This window comes from Marmota marmota, unplaced genomic scaffold (assembly GCF_001458135.2).
Source record: "Marmota marmota marmota unplaced genomic scaffold, marMar, whole genome shotgun sequence".
Taxonomy (NCBI): Eukaryota; Metazoa; Chordata; class Mammalia; order Rodentia; family Sciuridae; genus Marmota; species Marmota marmota.
The window spans coordinates 3,297,217-3,318,729 of NW_026000174.1; the positions used below are offsets into that span (position 1 = coordinate 3,297,217).

The following is a 21,513-nucleotide window of genomic DNA, read 5'->3' on the forward strand; positions in this document are numbered from 1 at the left end:
GCTAAACTGTTGAAAAGCAGATTTAAATTAAAATCAATCTCTTCACCATGAATCCAATGTTTTCCCCACTGTACCACTGGGGATAGTAGGAGGTTAGTGGATTTTATGGTCTCCTGTGTGAATTATACATAAATAATTTGTGAGGAGTGACATAAATACAAAGTGTATTAGCATTTAGTATTTGCTTATTTTATATTAAGTTGATATTAATCTATATGAAACATTACAGATTTTTAAAATAGCACTTTTAAGATTGACCACTAGAATGTAATAGGCATTTGACCATTTAGAATTTATACACAGTTGATAACAATACTCATGGTCCTGTCTTGTAAATGGTAGTGTGTATCATCTCTTAATATGAGATTTTATTAAAATATTTACATGTATTTTAACGCGTTTTTTCTTATTGACTAATGTGTGGGGCCAGTAATATGATTTACTACATAAGATAAACTGCCACTTATGACATTTCTTTACATTTCTAACCTTTTTATTATTAATTCTTAAACACTGTCAAGGTTTTTAAGTGTTTTAAGACAAATTTATTAGAGTTTTATTTCAAAATCTTTCATTAGTACTTCCCTGTTTTGTACTAGAGATTATCTGATGTGACCCTGTTTCAGGATGCACTGCATATATAGAACTACTGTATATATAGAGATGAGGCTAAAGTCGCAGTTTCTCTTGTCAACCTTGATAGTGTTTTTGTATAGATGTTCTTTCATTAGATATTGGGTGTACAAGGGATTTTAGGTAGTTGGTGAATGTACATGTGAACTAAAATGCTCTCTGTGTATTTTCTGTTGTGTAAGTACTTGTTCTAATCCAGTGTTATTGCATTATGTAATTGTTCTCCCTGGGAAAAAACAGAATGGCATGCATTTTCCACAATACGTAAGTGACCAAAAACTAGCCTTTTTGCAATAAATTGGCATGCTATTAACCACTGCTGCAGCAGAATCTCATAACCTTCCGGCTATTACTTGTTTTCACATTCAGATTTTCAGTGTGTCAAAAATTCTTCCTAGCATCTCCTGGTTTCATGGGCATCTTGCAGAATTGATTCTGATGGTGGCATGGGAAATACCAATTTTTTTTCTTGCTTAATATTCCGCCATTTGCTGCCAGATGGCTGGGTGTCTGTGTGTGTATCTGTGCTGCCACTATGCACTTGATGACTTCTGAATGAAGGGAAATGTTGATTGTGGTAATGTTTAAAAATAACAACTGCATGAAATCTTACAGGCTTCTGCTATACTTGGCAGTTTGTCTGCTGCTCTTGCAGATCTTGATTTTTAAGTAGGGAGAGACCAATAAGCCCTACATGCTCACTGAATTACTAAACTTTTAACTATTCACTTTAGTGTTATTTTTAAAATGTTATGCTTTATTTAACTTCTCCATGCGTATATTCAAATTGTCATATAATTTCAGTTTATTTTTATTTTTATGTTTCAGCAGTATTATTGGTCTTTCACCTGTATTTAGTTCCAGTCTTCATTACAAGAAACATACAGAGGGAATGTTGTTAAGACAGCAACTATATCTAAAATAACTCTGGTCGCACAGATTATGTATTTACAAATCATCTGTTAAAGTAGGAAGGGGAGGGTAACTTAAAAATCTTAGTGGTAGTTGGTTCTTTTAATCATTAAAATATACACTGCCTTAAAAATTCATTGTATCTGAAGTAATTTTTGGAGGAAATTAGAAAGTTAACATACATTCAAACTCTCTTTAGAACTATGATTCATCAAAATAGTCATACTCAGTAGTAGTTAGAAATCATTGAGGTCCTTAAAACTAAATGTTTTAGAGGATCAGGTCACTTGCTTTGGGATCTTTAATACTTTTGTTCTTTGAGTGCTAAAAAAGTGAACTACCTAGGAAACCATTTAGTCCTATTGCTTTTTCTTGTTCAACATTTTTTTAGGATAGTTGATAGACTTTAAAATCTTAGAACTTTGATTATTATAAAAATCCAGAGATTTTTCTTTTGGCCATGCTGGGTATCAAACCCATGGTTTCATAGATGCTAGGCAAGCACTCAAAAAATTTTAAAGCTGTACATTGAAACCTTAGTTCACTAATTGTATCTAAGTTTAAGTGTTATCTTTTTCTTTTTAAATAATTCTGCTTTTCTGCTAATTTCAAGACACTTTTTATTGAGCATTAATTGACACAGTTATTAATTATCACTTAATCACAGCTGTCTTAGCAAATATTTGTGGTTTTTAGTGGAAATATAGCTGTTAATTCCTTGAACTCAGTTGATATATTTGAGTTATATGCTCTTGTTTATTTTTTCTTTTACCCTATTAGGCACCTCCTGTAATGGCCTATCCTGCTACTACACCAACAGGCATGCTAGGATATGGCATTGTAAGTATTTTTCCAGATATAATTTTTGGTAAAGACATTTAAACCTAGGACCACTGCGGTCCAGGTGTGATTATCAGGACTGGAGACAGTCATCCTGGTGATCAGGCCACTTCCTGGAGCCTCATCTCTCCTACTAATGTGAGATGAATGGGGGGCACAAGATTTCCAGGGTACCTTCTCCTTACGGGGCGGGGGGGGGGAGGAGAGCAAGCCAGGGGCAGAGAGGGCAATGAGAGCTGGGGGGCCGGGCACAGAGGGCAGCGCTCTGGGTTCAGCCCAGACATTCTTCAGCAATATGAATGCTTTGGTTTCTTTGGTATGTCTAGAATAATCATTGTATAATAAATATTATTTATGTTCACTATTAATTATTTGTCTTATTTTTCCCCTCATGACTTCATGAGGCATGTTGTTTTCCATTACAACCTCATTTAAATGTTAATGTTAATGCCAAGTTTTTGTTGTTGCAACTTTACATTAAATACCTTTTGTCTTCTTACCTTACTACTGTCAAAGAAGAGAGGGATTCACGTTTTTCTTGAATTGTAAGCACAAATTTTAGTCTGGTATAGGCCAGGGAGATTTTCCTATAATGATTGTTACAGTACCTACACAGTCTTTTAACCTTTAAGGTTCCTAAAGTCAACATACTACACTACCCTTGCTTTACTAACCCTTTCAATATATAGATAAAATATATAGATAAAAATTGGAGGTGGCTTCGTCCCACTAGTATATATTTGAGGAACTAATGCTTAAGGAAAACAGCATCATGTCCCTTGACATTTTTACTGTGTCTGCTGTACATACACAGTATGCAAGTAGCTCCTTTCATACATGTGAACAAAGTTCATAACCTTTGGACTGGTGGTCATGGCCATAAACATAAAGCAAAGCTCTTGATACAAATAATCCTGTATTTGGGGATGGGGATATAGCTCAGCTGCTAGAGTGCTTGCCTTTCATGCACAAGGCTGTAGGTTCAGTCCCCAGCATCACTACCACCAAGCAAAACAAAACAAAACCAAACCTCTCTTTGAAAGGTTAAATATACCTTTTTTTTTTTTTTGAAATATAAGATTTTAGTGTGTTGCTTTTTTAACCAAAGTAATAATAGCAGGGTTTTATACATCTTATTTTTTTAAAGAAAAGTTTGGTTGAGATTCAATTTTAGGTTACTCTAGAATGAATTAACTTTTTGTGTGTGTTTGTGTGAATTTAAGTCCCTTCTTGATTTCGTTCTAAAAATATCTAAAATAAAATAAAAGAAGTATAGAAAATAAACTTCTTTTAAAAATGGTCAGCCAGACATGGTGTCACATACCTGTAATCCTAGGCCCTCTCGAAGGCTTGTGGCAGGAGAATCAAAAGTTCCAGGCCAACCTTGGTAACTTAGTGAGACCCCGTCTCAAAAAAATGAAAAAGGACTGGGGATGTAGATTAATGGTAAAGTGCCTCTGGCTTGAGACCCCCAGTTAGAAATAATTCATTACATGCAATTATTTTAAAAAATCATTGTCTTCACTTGTGATAATTTACATAGTGGCATAAAAATTGATTTGATATACAAAGGCCAATTGGTTTACTTTGAAATGTGTTAGCTGTTGAGACATTGAGTCTAGTTTTCTCGATTTATAAACCTGGCAAATCTAGAAATTGAGGAGGAATTTTGATCTAACTCATTTTGTCCATTGTACTATAGTAAAGTTTAAATTTTGCAACTCTTTGAATAGAAAAAGCTAGACTTTCTTGTCTTTTAAAAGTGAGTATACTGCCTGCTGGTTGCAGTTGTGTACACACATACTCACAAAAACTCAGGATGCTGAGGTAAAAGGATCACAATTTCAAAGCCAGCCAGCCTCAACAACTTAGTGAGACCCTAAGCAACTTAGCAAGACCCTGTCTCAAAATTTAAATAAAATAAAATGGAGATATGGCTTAGTGGTTGAGCGCCCCTGGGTTTGATCATTAGTACCAATAAATAAATAAATAAATTTTTAAAAATGAACATGCTAAAGTCTTTCCATTCCCCCCAAAAAGCTTCTCTTAAAAATTTTTCACTGTTGATTTTATTTGCATTCTTTTCTGTCTAGTCAAATCATAGGTACCAGTACCTCTTATTACTGTTGTCTTTGCTTACTTATTCATAGTAAGGAAAATGTAAGTCCATATCCCTTAACTTGATATTCTTCTGGTTTTAGCCGCCTCAAATGGGAAGTGTACCCGTAATGACACAACCAACCTTAATATACAGCCAGCCTGTCATGAGACCACCAAACCCCTTTGGCCCTGTATCAGGAGCACAGGTATTATATTTTACATGTAACTTGCAATGTACTTGATTTGGATCTCATGGTGGATATTACTTGCTTCATCTGTTTTTGCATATAATAACTTTTACAAATGTTGATTATTTGGAGGGAAAGGACAGTAGGTTACAAATTTAAAGATGGAAAATTCTTGGCAACTTAATACTTGTTGGATCCAGAGAATTGTTTTTTGAAGTTGAGGAGTCTGCTTTGTCTTCATGAGTCTGGCATGGTATCCTTAGCTGTGGAAAAATAGAGCATCATTTTTCTTGATTGCCTAAATGGTGCTATAACAAGAGTACTGTCCTTGAGATCTTTGTAACTCTTGACAAGTCTCCAGAAAGTTTTGTATGTCATTTTTTTCATTAGATAACTTTCTGCCATTGCGGATTGTATTCAAAACAAACCAAAAGAAGGCAGAAAAACATGAAATGTCATGCTGATCTAATGAGAGACTTTTCTCATGTTTTTAGGGCTCTGTCTCCCGTTCTGAAAATTTACCCTAAAAATATTCAGTCTTTGTTTTTTAACCCATTATTATTGACACTAGAGGAATTAGACATAAGGTTTTTTGTTGTTGTTGTTGTTCTTTAAGCTTGTACCTGTTACTCTGATAAGAGAAAAATCTTTGTTATTATCTGGTACCTTGTGAAGTGTTAGACTGGCTTTTCTGTGTCTATGGCTCTATTCACGTACTTTTATAGTTAAGAAATAATTCATTACTTACAATTATTAAAGCACTCACTCCATTTCTTAAATGGTTTCCAGCACCAGGGCACTGGTGACTATATTTGTCTAATGCTTATTTGAAAATATTTGAGTGAGCATTTAATAATGAAAATTTTGGTATTCCTTTTACTCTCAGTATACATATACATTAGATTTGTCAAGGCATATAGTGTAACATTACTAAGATTAATTGATGTTGAGCTATTTAAATCTAGTCTCTGTTTTTCATAGACTGAAACATAGGAAGCTCTTTAATTTTTCAGCCTTTTTGAGTAGTAAGTCATTTAATAAACTGGCATCTCTGTTGACTGGAAGTGGATTGTGAATTTAGTTCTCAGAAATAAAGTCCTAGTTGGTTATACTTCATATATTTGTCCACATGCCTCTTTCCCCTGCCCTTGTCCATATTACAGTGACTTTTTCTTCCTGTTTCTAACACAGTAGTCCTCATTACCCTTTTGACTTGCTAAAGAAACATAACTGGATTTTGATAACCCTTTAAGAAGTATACTGATGATTCTTAATGAAGATATCTTCTTCTTATACAATAGAAGCTTCTGCCTGCCTCTTAGGGTTTTCTTTTCTTTTTTCTTTTGTTAATTGTACTTACAGCATAAAGTATATTGTCATTTATTTTCAAAAATTAATTTGTCCGCTTTAAAAAACTGATAAGAGCCTAAATATATTTATGTAAAATTTTTTTTTTTTTTTTTAAGGAAAATCTTTAGTCTAGAAATACAGACTAAGAACCTTGATTATAGAAGTGTTTCTCTGATGTCTAGTTAATTCCTGCACCCAGTCTACATCTTGTCTTTCAGGCTATATATCAGAATAATGCTAACTTAAACTTCAGTTGCCTTTTACGCAATACTCAAAGTAATCTTTAAAGTAGATAGGTCTACTGTCATCTTCACTCTTTCACAAGTGAAGGAGACTGAGACTTAGAAAGGCTCTTCAACTAAGTACATGGTGCAATGCAACTTACTCCCAGGTATCCTGGTTCTTCGTACAGTACTCATTTTTACTACACCACCTCTACATTTGTAGGACAGAGCCCTTATGGCCACTACAGTAGCCCCATCTTCTTTGTCAGCAGTAAACCACTCTGTAAATTCCTTGGGTTGGTCTTATTGGTTTATAAACTGTGTTTTATAACCCAATAAGAAATATTGGGTTATAAAATACAGTTTTACAATAATATATATTGTGAATACATTCAGGATATATCTACTACACTTGCCAACAATGTCCACTGCAGAATATTATAGAGAAAAGTAAAATCATGTTATTTTCAGGAAAATAGATGGAACTGGAAATTCTAATGTTAAGTAAAATAAGCCAGACTCAGAAAGACAAATATCATGTATTTCCCTCGTGTGGAGTCTAGTTGGGGAGGAAAGTGACAAAATGAAAGTATAGCAAGGAGACTTAGAGAAAAGAATCAGGTGGAAGAGGGAGAGAGAAGAAGGATAATGAGTCATACCTTCAACCTTAAAAACATTGTTTATGGATTTTGCTTAAGAATGTTAAAGAAATAGTAAAGCTATATCTTTTAAAAAAAAAAAAAACAGGTTTATATCCTGTTGCCTTCTAAAACCCATATAATCTTTTCACTGAAATACCAGTTTTCATGTACATGAAAAGAAACAGTAAATAAAATGCTTTTTCCTAATAACTTTATGTCAGAAGTGAATGAGAACATTAGGGTAATATGTTTCTAGTTCAGAAGTTAGTGCTTAACCCTAAATATTGTTGATTGAAAAACACACTAAGAAAGCAAATTGAAAACTAGAAAAAAAGAAAATCAGGCAGCAATGAAGTGGCTCATAGAAACTTTGGTCTCACAGAAATCATTTGCATCATTTGAAAGTCAGAATCTTAAATTTTTTCATGTTATTCTTAATTCCTTCCCCCTCATTGTTTTCTGTGTATTTAATCTCAAAGTCCCCACCAGTTATTCCTCTGTTATTATGTATCCACCCTTCTTGCATTCTACAGCCTTAACCAGTTCATGCTTGTTTTACAACACTCTCCTATGTTCCTTGCATGTCTGATTTAATCTTTTATATAGCTACAGATATAATTTTCTATAGGCAGTATTTTGTAGCATCTTATCTCTATACTTAAAATCTAAAGAGGTGAGTCTAAATATAATTGAATGTTTAAAACATCCCTAAACTTTTCTTTCATCTTAAAACTACCTTATGAGATCTTCCTGTTTTTAAGAGTAATGTTGAGTGAATAGAATATTCAGCTGCTTCATTCCCATTCCTTTACAGTTTTCAGTAAGTATCTATTGTTCTATTGCTATTTGTCTTTTCCAAAAAGTCTTCATCTGCAATAAAGCAGGTTTGCCCTTTAGCTGTTCTTTGGTCATTTCTTGTTCCTTTAGTGTCCTTATGAGATTTGGAATTCTTTTTCCTTATTCTACATTATTTTTCTTTACAATTTTGTGTTTAATGATTCTTAGGTAATCCCTTGGATTGATGTTATCTATTCAGTACTAGCTGTAACCAAAATAATTTTTTAAACAAAGTGCCTTTTAATTGTTCTTTCATTTTTTTGTTTTCCTTTCAGTTGGACTCAAAGTCTTTGAGGGAAAACACAATTGCTTTTTGTACATTGTAAAATAAATGGTAGTTTAAATGAAAAATGAAGTCTATCAAATCCCAGTTCTATACTATTGCCAAATATCCTTCTTTACAGCTGGGTGTGGTGGCACATGGCTACAGTAATCCCAGAGGCCAGGGGCAGAGGCAGAAGGATCACAGATTCAAGGCCAGCCTTTGGCAATTTAGGAAGACCCTGTCTCAGTATAAAAGTTGGGATGTAGTTAAGTGGTAGAGCACCATGGGGTTCAGTATCAAGTACCCCTCTCTCCTATGTCCTAACATTATAGCTGTTTTTAAAAATATGCTTTAAGTGCATCTTCCTAGATGTTTTACTGCATGGAAAACTCAACAATCCCATATCAATATTTTTATTTCTCCAAAAGCATAGAGTGTTAAAGGTCCCTGTAGCTTCTTCTTCTCCCCTCTGCCCCCAATATTTTTTAGTTGTCCAATGAACCTTTAGTTTATTTGTATGTGGTGCTGAGAATTGAACCTAGTGCCTCACACATGCTAGGCAAGCACTCTACCAGCCCCAGGTCCCCGTAGTTTTTACTTTTTCGTTGTTAAGTTGGAAAGAATGGAGATTCTTATGCCTTCTCTTATTGGTGCTTTACATAATGCTTTATATAATTTTTACTGGTGTTTTATATAAATTGGGATGTTCATTGCTGACCAGTAGTTTGTAAACTCCACATTTGCAGTGTGTACCTGTTATGCTATTAAATGAAGGCAGTTAACTAGTTACAATCTTTTTATTTCTCCAAAGTATAGAGTGTTAAATTTATTTATTTTGGACTGAGGATTAATCCCAGGTGTGCTTAACCACTGAGCTATGTCCTCCGTCCATTTTTTATTGTTTATTTTGAAGCAGAGTCTCATTGAGTTGCTGAGGCTGGCCTCAAATTTGAGATTCTCCTGCCTTAGCCTGCCAAGACACTGAGAGGTATATGTCCCCCATACCTGGCAGGCATTTATTTAATTTTAAACTAGTATTAAAAGTTTTGTTGGTTTCTTGGTATTAGGCATTTTGTATGGAGGACTACCAATCTTGTTCAGGGAACATAGGGCTGAAGATGCAAAATGTCTTTGTTTGCAGTGGCTAACTTTAAGTAAGTCTTACTTCAGTTAAGTGTCTGAAAGGAAACTATGGCTTATTGTGAGTCTTTTTTACCCGTATAAATACGGACACTGTTGGCTTTAGATATTGGAATAATTCAAGTCTTGCAAAATAGGGCATTTTAGGATTTGTTTGAGGGTGGTGGTGGTGGTGTTTAACTTTCTTGATAAGTTAATTGTGGATATTGGTAGTACCTCTGCTATCAGCTGATCTGTCCAGATTATAAAGGTTTTTTTGCCTTGTCAGCTATATATTGTGCTTATTTATACTTGCCCATAACATGAGAGAATTTATATTGGAAATTAAAATTTAGTACCATTGATGAAAAACTGATTCAGTAGCCCCCAGTGTATACCTGAATGAGTCATAACTAAAATGTTAGGAGTCCCATCTGCTGATCTCTATTATTAATAAGACAAATGTATTTATTACATTTTTGCTCAGGACATTGTTTTAAAGGCAAAAATCTAATTTCTTATCATCTTAAAATCTTCAGTGACTGAAGTTCTACAAAATCTTCATGATGAACACCAGTGACCGTGTGTATATAGCATTGTGTATATAGAAAGCATGGAAATGGACTGACCATCTAACATTTACCAGAAAAATTTCTTTTAAAAATATTGTTTGGGGGCTGGAAATGTAGCTTAGTGGTAGAGCACTTGCCTAGTTCTCCTGAGGCTCTTGGTTTAATTCCCTGCATTACTCTAAAAATTAACTATTAAAAATATAAATTCTGGGGGTTAGGGTTGTGACTCAGTGGTAAAAATTGAAAAAAAAAATCAATCAGTAATAAGGTTAAAATCTTAAAAAACAGAAAAGAAAATTTAATTCTCTCCCCACCCCCACATAACAGCATTTAGCCAGTGCTGACCTAAACACCTCTTAAAGATTCTACCTCTTAATACTGTTGCCATGGCAATTAAATTTCAACATGAATTTAAAGGGGACAGGCATTCAACCTACAGCAACTCTGTACCCTCAGTATATGTGTATTTATAGATTAATATATTTCTATGGCAATTGTATATTTACATACATTAAAAAACATGTTAAATATGAACTTTTTTGTGATACCAGGTGTTGAACCCAGGGGTACTCTACTACTGAGCTACATATTTTTATTTATTTGTTAGTTGGGGAGGTACTGGAGATTGAACCCAGGGGCACTATACCACTAAGCTCCCTCCCCAGCTCTTTTTAGTTTTTCTTTTGAGACAAGGTCTTGCTGTGTGGCCCAGGCCCTGTTTTTAAATGTTTTTAAATGTTTTTTTAAAGAGAGAGAGAGAATTTTTTTTTTTAATTTTAATATTTATTTTTTAGTATTTGGCGGACACATCTTTGTCTGTATGTGGTGCTGAGGATCGAACCCATGCCGCATGCATGCCAGGCAAGCGCGCTACCGCTTGAGCCACATCCCCAGCCCCGAGAGAATTTTTTTAAATATTTTTTTTTATTATTTTTTGGTGGACACAACATCTTTATTTTATTTTTATGTGGTACTGAGGATCGAACCCAGCGCCCTGCGCATGCCAGGCGAGCGCAGTACCACTTGAGCCATATCCCCAGCCCAATGGTTACGTTTTAAAACAGAAAAGTTCTAATTTCTTCTCATATTCCGCTTTGGAGGTCATTTTCAAAATTTAACTCTTTTTAGCTGGGCACAGAGGTGTATACCTATAAATCCCAGTGGGTTGGGGAGGCTGAAACAGGTAAGAGATGTTGCCTGTACCTAAGGAGTCTAAAGGTGAGTGTAATTTGGAAACACAAGAAACTGATGGATAAAGGCCCCTTAAGAGAAACCACAAGTGTTGAGAACACAGAGGAAGAGCAAGAGCAATGCAGACTCAATAACATTTGAGCTGGACCTCTTATGTTCATAGATTTGATGGTAAATGCTAGGGATGATTGAATTAATATTTGAATTACTAATTTATGCCAGGCAGTATGCTGAGTATTTACCATTTAATACTCAAAACAGCCATAAAGGGAGATTTAAAAATTTAGTTCTGTCTTTTTGCAACATGCTCTTCAGTCATGCCAGGCAAATGAACTGTATCCATTTTTCTCTTGAGATGATGTTTTTGTTTCTTCAATGAAGACATAAAATGAGTCTCTACAGCACTGGATTTTCTACTTAGGCTTTTGGGTGACTGAAGAATTTAAATGTAAAGATGTAGCAAAGTGGCTTCTCTAAAAATTTGTCCTAAATATAGTCTTTTTTATCCTCTCCCAAGCCTTTGATTGTACCAGTCTTGCTTTATGAGACTGTTATTTTCTTGTTTTAACCTGAAATTTTCTCTTCCCCCTTCATTCTTAGATGTGTGTGTGTGTGTGTGTGTGTGTGTAGAACTATAATGAAATTAAACCTCATAAAACAATATTTCTATTTATGTGGTATAGTCTGTAAATAGAATTATATATTTTTTAAATTTCCTTAAGTATGTTTATCTTTATTAATATGTGATTTCTGTACTATTTTTACTATATTAAATAAAAATCTTTACTCTGAAGGTAAAAGCAAAGATTTTGGGTAACAATATATATATTTTTTCATGTATAAATATATAAACATATATAGTATGTATATAATTTTAAAAGACTGATTAGTGTGGTGGAGAAATTTCAAAAGTTTCCATCTTCAGTGTCAATTTTTGTATCTTTATTTGTATTCTGCTCTTGTTTCTCAATATAGGAGCAGTAAGATTTAACAGCTTTTGTTTGAATATCGTTAGTTGTGATATAAACCACTTTGATTTGAACAATATAGGAGCAGTAAGATTTAACAGCTTTTGTTTGAATATCGTTAGTTGTGATATAAACCACTTTGATTTGAACAGATTGATAGTTGTACTAATTTTTTAATCTGTGAATTTTGGGATAGAGAATATTATTTGAAATTAATGTGTAACAGGTGGTGTTTTGGGTTTGTTTTATGCCATTTTTATGTTCCTTAGCAACCTTATAATCATGTTCTTTAATTTATTCAAAAGAATGATAAATAAAGGAATGTCAGTTGCCCTATATGGTGGCACCCTCCTGTAATGCCAGTGATTGGGCGGCTGAGGCAGGAGGATTGTAAATTTGAGGCCAGCCTCAGCGACTTCATGAGACCCTGTCTTAGAAAGAAAAAAGAAAAAGAAGATTTTTAAGTAAAAGAAGTTTAGCTTTCAAAGTTTCAGGTGACTTTCAATCAAACTTTTAAACTCCTGCTGTTTCTGACCCATTGGAATCCCACTGTCCCTTTAGGGTCTTTTATTTTACTTGATGAGTAATATAAGCAGCCTCTTCCTTTCCTTCTCTTTTATTTTCTTGCTGACTACTTTCTCACCAGTGCATGTAGTCTGTGCTTTGGTATTAGTGCTGGAAAAGCAGGATAAGACCAGGTAGTATCTCGTGTCCCGGTCCTTAGAACTGTACAGTAGCCACAGCAGTCTGGTCTACGGATTTATCTGTTTCAGATGGATATTTATGAAAAGAAACTTATTGCAGGTATATTAAGTGTAGTTTTCTCATTGGCGGCATCAATCTTGTTTTAATTTGCTGAATGCTTATAGTGTGTATATGTGTGTGTGTGTGTGTGTGTGTGTGTTGGTCGGTCTGTCTTACCAATTTAAGAGACTATTTAGAGTTTAGTAGAAATTTAAAACCAGTACTTTTTCCCAAGGAAATTTGATCTTGTTCTTCTTGGACTTCTCTCTAGCAGCTCGCTCATGTAAAATATATCAAAGAATAATCTTGTCTGTTTGGTCTGCATTTTTCAGGGGCATCTGCTTGTGGGGCTATCAGGTCTTCAGATTGCTGCCCTAAGGAAATGAGTGATTTAAGAAGACGTTTTAGTGTGAAGCTCTCATAGGAAATTTGTGATTTGGGGCGCAGTCTATAATGAGCAGGGTTTATTGTTTTAACTTTAAATGAAAGAAAATTTATTTTGGAGAGAAACCCAGTTAATAATGGAGATACGTGTGAATATTGTCTTCTAGTTGAATAATTAATGACTACTTGGAGTTATCCCACTTCTGAATGGGCTTTCATATGTAGGCTGCAGAGGGAAGATGGGGATATCTCTCCAATAAAGTTATACTTTAGTCTGTCCCTACATGGATGATGTTTGAAACTTCAAGCCCATATGCTGCCCTGTCTCCCATCTGTAGCTCCCTGCATGATTCTGTCATCTTCTTTATTGTCTTTGAACATTTATTTCTGAAACAAAGATTGCTTATACTGGTGATGTAATATTTGTGAAAACTCATTATCTACTCATTCTTTATAGTGCTTTTCTTTTGCTTTTGTTTATTTTTTAAGTAAAAATGTAGAAAGGAGATAATTTTAGACCACCAAAGAGGTTTTTTATGGCTTTAAATTCTTTATAGGATTTGAATGTTGGAAGTATGAAGTGAAACTGTTTCCATTGTGAACTTTGATTTAATGCTTAGTTGAAATAGCTCATTTCAGAAGAGTCCTATGCTTGCATCCTGTGCAATCCTGTATAAAGGGAGAAAAAGAATGAACAATTTGCTCCAAACTAAAGTTCCTCATGTTGGCTTTAAAATACTCATAAGTCAATTTGGTGAAAGAGATACATATATGAAAATTAACATCTTGGTTCTTCAGAAGTATCTTTTCTTTGGGAGATCACTAAAGATATGTTACTAAATTCATTGGTTTCACTACCTTGTAATATATTAAAAGATGGTTAGATTCTAAGAATCAATAATCTGAAGTGTTCCCCTTATTCAGGTGCAGTATCTGGACTTTCAGACTAGGTGAACTCCAAGATCTCTTTCACCTCCGACAGAGTGCATGTCAGCTGCAGATTGTCTAGATAAATAGGCAGAAGACAACTCCATGTTAACTTCTACCCTTTATAAGAAAGGAAGGAGAGAGTATTGCTAGATATGTTGGGTCTGAACTAAAGTCAGAGTTCATACAACATTGGATAGATAGCCTGGGCAAAGGAAGCTATCTTTACTCAGTTTAAACACATGCATATGCATGTGTTTATGTATCCTGTCTCCTGTACCTCCCCACCCTCTCACACACTAAAGTCTTAATCACAGGTCAGCTTATATTGACCTTTTTGAGTAAAAGACTTTATTTCTTTGAAGTTTCAGAAACATGAATTTGTTTTCTGGAAAACACATGCCATTGGATACCCTTTAACTTGACATGTGACTAAAACTTTTGTTTTAATTCCATTTTCTACAAAGGCTACCTTTATATTTATTAAAGGTGACAAAACAAAAACCACTTCTTCTTTCATTACATTTTCTGCTTTCATGTTCTGTCATTCTGAGATCTTTTTTTCTTTCCCTCTCTCTGTCTTCTTTCCCCCAGCTGTCGGCAGCATCCAGCCCCTCCAGTCACAGTCCTCACAGAGCTTCAGGAAAGGACCCTTTTGCAGAGCTCTCTTTGGAGGATTTCTTATAAATCACTTTAGGTATTGCTGCTTGTTGGGGGAGATGGGGACTTAAATACTTTTTAAAAATTTACCAAACATTTACAACAATTCGCTCTTCTCCTCCTCTGTTTCTTTAAAGGACTTTTCTTCTCTGCCAACTCCTCTATTCTTTAGATGAAGAATAAAAATAGGTCAAAATAGGACATAAAGAGAAACAACTTGAAAAAATATCTTCAACATAATTAGAAGTTATGAAATCAAAGGACCATCTTACATATTGAAGCATCCACTGCTCACAGCAAATGGATACGATCAAATATCACCCTTAAAAATTGATATTTTAGCAAATCTTCAAAGACTTGTAGAGAACACCATAATTTTAAACATTGTGTTAGAGATTAACTGGGAGCATCTTTAGTTTTAACCAGGATTAATTGTGAAGGATTCATTTCAGTGATTTTTTTTTATGTGTGCCTTTTCATTTAAAAACAGTCATGTACTTATTTATTTTGTAAACAGCTTGGTTTTAAATTAAGAGCAAAGGAATATTTAGGCCCTTTCAACTAGAAGGATTCTGCATATGATTTGCAGTGCCTTTGTTTCCTGGAAGACAGTATATTTTGATCTTCTTGGTGCTCTGGCCCTCAGTTTACATTTACCTGCTAGATCTTTATGAGTTTGTACTCTTCTTATTTGGCAAGTTAATAAACATCTACCTTATTAATATCTTTGGATAGGCAGTTTTAGAGAAATCATGAGGGAAGTTACCTTTGAGTGAACATTGATTGATTCCCTATTGAAAAGTATTTCTTTATAGATCTTACAGATCTTTATTTATATTAGTAAAGATATGGTTTAGTCAGCATAGCATTCTTCCTTTTATTGTCTATAATTTTATATCATTTGGAAATTACATTTTGACTTCCCAAATGATATTTTACATGGAATATTTGTGCTTATGTAGATGGTTTGAATCTGTCATAGAAAAATAGCTCATTGGTCTTCTTTCTTTTCTTTCCCCCAAGCGTACCTTAGTTTTAGTACTTAGATATTTGGAAGTCTGTTCCTGTAATTATACTTCAAATATTGAGTTCAGGCACAAAAGTCAGTAAGACTGACTTTGTTTTATAATTACGTTTTGTGATAAGTATGTTGTAAACTCTTCTGGCCCGTTTAATAAAAGTCCACAAAGAATTTTTATTTGTGACAAGACATTTCATAATGCAATGAATTAACTTACACATGTCTTTTTCTTTTTCTTTTCCAGATACAGTTTATGTAACTAGATAAGAGAGAATGGAATTATTCCAAAAAGACAAGTGCTCAAGTGGCGAATCCTTACTTCCAGCAAAATCCAAACTGCTGTCTCTTAAACTCTTCTTCCATTAGAATGCTACAGTAACCCAGTGAAGGCCCACGAAGGAAATTGGGACTAGTTTATAGAACGTACCAATACACTTTATAAAGCCAAGAATTGCCATGATTTAAGACTAAGCTCTGTCTTTTTGGTGACTAACCCTTCAGTTCTTTCAATTCTTATTAATACCCATAATCAATAACCTACCAAGAAAAGCCCTTATTTGGAAAGTGTGAAATTTGTATTTGGAAAAGCTGCCTGGAAAGAAGAGCTGTGTCCTTTATTGTAATTCAACAGGACTCATTGGGGGATCAAAATCACAGTTCTTAATTATGCATTATTTTTCTTTTCTCCAGTCCTCAAAGTTACAGAACCTTAATTGAAATTAATTTTTCTTTTTTAAAAAATTTATATTCAGTTTGCAGTAGACATTCCTTAAGTATTTGTATTTATTTATGATTATCAATTTTACATAACATTAATATTATATCAAACCTCCTTATGAAAATGAGTATGAATGTACACAGTATGTTTGATTTTTATCCACAAGAATGAATCTGATTCAGAATGCTTTTCAGCTGACATAAAGAGCACTAAATATATTAAGGCAAGCCCGCAGGTCTGAATCTCAGTCTCTGTGGGTTTTAGGGAAGCATTACAAATGCATTAATCCTTATAGTCAATTCTGTGCCTAGGATTTTGCAAGGGAACAGTTCACTGACTAGGAAAAGCACTACATTTTAAATTCAGCATTAGTGCATTGGGAAGGATCTTTACTGCTTTGTGCTTGGCATGTCATTATTTTCCATTTGACATTAGGGCCTTTCCAAAATGAATGTGAGGAATTGCTTTCACTTCAAGACTTTCCTTCTTTTCAGTAAAACTCTAGGAGGTGTTATTGGGGGAGGGGAGGGGGGAAAATCCTTGAACTTTTTATTTGGCTTGTGCCATGTTATGATCATGTACCTTTTAAATAAGGGGAAATAGTATCTTTAAAGTTAATGTCTAGCCAAGAGTTTAGTTAATGAAGAATTAAACTGCACTGTTGATCGGTGCTTTGTGTAAATACATCTTAACGCTTGGGTTGAGAGGGGCCTTAAGAAGGACAGTTTGTTGTAGGAAAGCAATTCTGTACATGAGTTTAAGCATACTTGTTGCATTGTCTCTGCAGATTCTATTTTTGTTTACAATATTAAAATGTATGTTAGCAAAATGGGTGGATTTTCAAATAAAAAAATGCAGCTTCCACAAAACTTGGTTTATGATATTCTGATCTGAAGTGCATTTTCTTTTTTTCTTCTATTTTCTTTTATCATCAGTATCATCATTTGTTTGCTAATAAAAGTGTACCAGGTGATTATATTTGCCGATTTAATAAAATATAGAATTTGTTCTATTTCAATTTCTAAAAAGATTAATCTTTGCAGTTTTGTAACTTCTAGGCTCTTTCCAATATAAACAAATATTTATTAAAATTATTCATTTTTGCCTGTAATCAGGTAAGTTTAAGGGAGAAATGCTTTTGAGTTACATATTGGTGTATATGATTATGTCTTCCAAAGAAACCTTTGTATCATGTTGCATATGGAATAGTAAATAGAATTCAGAGTATATGATGGATTAAAAGCATTGATAATGGCTACATAGTATTTGCCATGGTTGGAAAAATATAGCTTTAGCCAGTGTGCTTTGTTAATTTTACTGGCATTTCTGCTTCAGGTGAAAATTTAAGATAATACCAAGGTTCTTCTCTTGTTTGTCATTATCCACAAACATATTCGCAAATTACTGCTCAAACTTCTATAAAACAAAATTTATTCATTCAGAAAAAATGTGGCTCCTGTATGCTAGTAATGACTGAGTCACAGAATATGTGGACCTGCCAAAGCACTCAGCCAGATAGCTTCCTCTTGCCTTCCAAGAAAGAAGCCACCTCAGCAGTCTCTACAACCAGTCTAGATCTTTGTTTTGCCACACTCGTCCTTTTGTAAAACTGCTCTGAGTAACCTCTGAGAATAAAGACTTCTGTATTTTCCTCCCTGCAGCTTCTCTCAGAAAGCCTTAAAGTCATTCTATGGTAGTATTAAGAAATGATGTTCTTTTTGGAAATGAGAAATGTTTTCTAAGTCCCTCTAGCTGGAATTTCTAGCCTACTGTTAGCAAAACCACTTAGTAAATGTCCATTAATTGTCAACGTAGTATGCAGATGTAGTTTTTTTTTATATATTTATTTTTTAGTAGTAGTTGGATACAATACCTTTATTTTATTTATTTATTTTTATGTGGTGCTAAGGATCAAACTCAGGTCCTTGCACGTACTAGGCGAGCCACAACCTCAGCCCTGTAGTTTTTTATGTTGTATGGAACTGCCCACATTGTCAAAAGTTGTGTAAAATTTTTTTCTAGAATATTTCTTTTGAAACAGATGTGACTTTCTTGAGGCAGAGTATGTCATACCAATTATAGGCAGACAGAGAAAAGTGAGGGTAGAAAAAGTTTTATGGGAACTTATGCTTAATAAGCTTTTCTTCTACCTGCTAGAAAAGGAAATTCCCCTCCCCCCTTCCTTTTTTTTTTTTTTTTTTTTGTGCTGGGGATCTAACTCAGGGCCTTGTGCATGCTAAGGATATTAACACTGAGCTTTAACCCCAGCCTACAAAAGCTAATTTTAAAGACAGTTTTGAAGTAAAAATTTTGTGAGACTTACCTTGGGAACAAAGCAATGGTCCTTTTGAGCCTTTCCCAGTCAGGCACCCTACATACTGCCTCTGAACCTGGGATGCTTGTTGTCTTCCTGTGCTCTTGATAAACAAGCACTGAATTATCATACACTTACCTAGAAGCAAAGAGAAAGAAATATAAGAAGTAAATAGCTACCTACTCCCCACCATTCATCTGGACTCCAGGCTGTTTAGGAAGTTGGTTTCCTTATTTGAAGAACCGTTTATCTGGAAGTATCAAGCACACCACACTAGTACTGCCAGCTAGCATAGTTGCTATCCTAGAAAGCACAAAATAAAGTCTGCATCTCTGGTCATTTTTGCCTCGAAGTAAGGTAGGAAGTTAAAAGCATTTCACTTCCTTATTATTTATTGAAGGGCAGCTTGAAGGTCTGAACAGAGGAAGAAGCACTGCAGTTGAAAGGAAAAGACTCGCTGGGAGATCCCAAGAAACCCAGCAATTTGGTCTAAGGTGGGTACAAGGATTGTTTCACTCATTGCTTGGTACTCATAACAATTATCACCAGAAGCTAATATTTTAAGGAACTTACAGTTCATCATGGGATACCATGTGTTAGTTTTAAAAAAAAAATGAGGAACTGAGGGTTCACTTGGTCATATAACGATAAAGTAAATTAAACGATTATGATACTGGCCTAAAAGAAACAGGACTAGGAAAGGAAGACTAATAATGGGTGCTAAAATATGCCATAAGAGTAGCATTTCAAAAGAGCAAAATAGCCAGGCGCTATGGCTGACACCTGTAATCCCAGCAGCTGGGGAGTTAGGCAGGAAGATCAAGAGTTCAAAGCCAACCTCAGCAGAAGTGAAATGCTAAGCAACTTAGTGAGACCCTTTCTAAAAAAAAAACAAAATAGGGTTGGTGATGTGACTCAGTGGCCATGTGCCCCTGAGTTCAATCCCCAGTGCAAATAAATAAACAAACAAACAAATAAACTGGGAGTATAGTTCAATGATGAACAGGTCCTGCACTAAAATATATGTAAAGTAAGCCTATTTTGAACAAGATAGTTTTACCAGTACCAAATACCTGTTGTGGGGAAGGGTGAATTCCTTCCAGTATACATAAAATAAATTCCACACAGTGAAAATGTAAGGATTATTAAGATTAAGAAAATAAAGGTAGTTTATCTGTAGTCAAATAGGAAAAGGAAGAGAATATGACAGTTTACCAAGAAACAGTAACAATGAAAAAAGTTCATCTTTAATAGTAATTAAAAATTCAACTGAGAACAAAGTGGCATTTTCCAAGTGTAAAGCTGGTCTGAGTGTTTTAGTATGTATCTGTTTATGGTTAAGGAAATTGAGGCCTAGAAAGAGAGTCACTTACTGTGTCATCTTTAACAACTCAGTGGCTGAATCTGTATGGCTTGTATCTGGCCTTCTTCATAACTACTCTGCATACTGGTATATGTAGGGTATGAGAGTTCGTGCCCTTAATCCAGTAATTTTCACTTTCAGAGAATTTACTTAGATAAATAATCTAGGGATGAGAATTTGTGTTGCATGGAAGAAAAGTTAAAAAGAATTTATGTTAAGGGATAGGAAATCAAATTCATGGGATAAATCATGCTGCCTAAGGCCACCCCTCAAGAACACTCCTGCAGTACAAAATAGCCTTGGTCTTGGGTCTGTTTGCATCAACAGACAGGCTTTATTTTAGGTCTTTATTTGCTACAGCTGGCGATCAGAAGCAGTGTGTTCTACCAGGTTCTGCTTATTCCCAGGCCAACCAAAGGGAGAATGGGTTTATCTCTCTGAGGAAGGCTATTAGTCACCCAACAGAAAAGGGTCTTCTACTCACCAGCATTATTTTACTGTCTTAGAGAAGACTCAAGAGCTAAGTGGAACTTTCCAGGTCTCTTGACTGATGTGGGAAAATAAAAAAAAAGCATGTTTAAACTTCATCAATGAACTTTTCAGGCATAGTTTCTTGGTTGCAAGATTTGTATACATGTTTCACAAAGTTTCCTTACTTGATAAGTTTCTGCCCAAATATAACTTTCTGAGAAGGGAAGGAATAATCTATTGCATGATGAATTGTCTTCTTGTTTCCAAGCCTTTCCCTTTGTCCTGGGCCTTAAATGCTGGAATACTTAAGTGTATCTGTACCTCATTGCTTATCAAATATTTGATATTATCAAAAGCCTCAACAGTTCAAATCATTCTCAGACTGCCATTCTTGATTCTTCTACTCAGGCCAACCTTTCACTATCTATTAATAGAATTCTGGGATTTTCTGCCCCTTTGTTTGCACCTCTCTAATTTGCTTGTTCAACTCCTGTCTTTCCAGTGAGAGAAATACGGTAGCTTTGATCATTTTTAGCAGCACGGTAAACTGGACAGTCTTTTCGGAAAGCCATTAAAAATGTTGGATCTTATGCCTTGTAAATCTGTCTCTGGAAATCTAAAGTATGGAAAAGACAATGCAGAATAATACCCATCACAAGTGATTGAGATTTCTAAAGGAACAACTGCTAGATAAGGCCAAAGATGAGTGTCAAAGAACACCTCCATTATTAAAAGATTTTAAAGGATTGGTGGAGACCAGAAAAGAACAATGAGAGCTGGAAGAGGAGAACCAGAGAAGGGATTTCAAAGATATAATTGAAAGTAGAGAATGATTGGCACAAGTGAAATAAATATGAAAAATTTCATTGGATCCATTGGTTTTCAACTTGAACCTTAACTTTAGCTAAACTGCAGGATAGATAAGGGCAGAAGGTTACAAGGGCAAGAAAAGATGAGAAAACGCAGATGAAAGAAGCTTGGTTGTGAACTAGAAGAGGTAAAGGACAATCTGCAAAGGTCTTATGGGCTGGAACAAGAAGAGTTGAAAATGAAAGTGGATTTTCTTTGTTC

At 34.7% G+C, this 21,513-nt stretch overlaps 1 protein-coding gene across 21 annotated transcripts in view; it reads left to right on the forward strand.

Annotated features, from left to right (window-relative positions):
- Picalm (phosphatidylinositol binding clathrin assembly protein) overlaps positions 1-17,163 on the forward strand; it is a 98,847-nt gene extending 81,684 nt beyond the window's left edge. For 6 of the 21 annotated variants that reach the window (XM_048787951.1, XM_048787952.1, XM_048787953.1 and 3 more), the window contains 4 exons: positions 2,326-2,385; positions 4,587-4,691; positions 14,490-14,592; positions 15,821-17,163. In XM_048787951.1, the coding sequence (XP_048643908.1) occupies positions 2,326-2,385; positions 4,587-4,691; positions 14,490-14,582 (258 nt within the window). In that variant the 3' untranslated portion in view covers positions 14,583-14,592; positions 15,821-17,163. The other 15 variants (XM_048787948.1, XM_048787949.1, XM_048787950.1 and 12 more) reach the window with 4 other exon arrangements.
- The last annotated feature ends 4,350 nt before the right edge of the window (positions 17,164-21,513 follow it).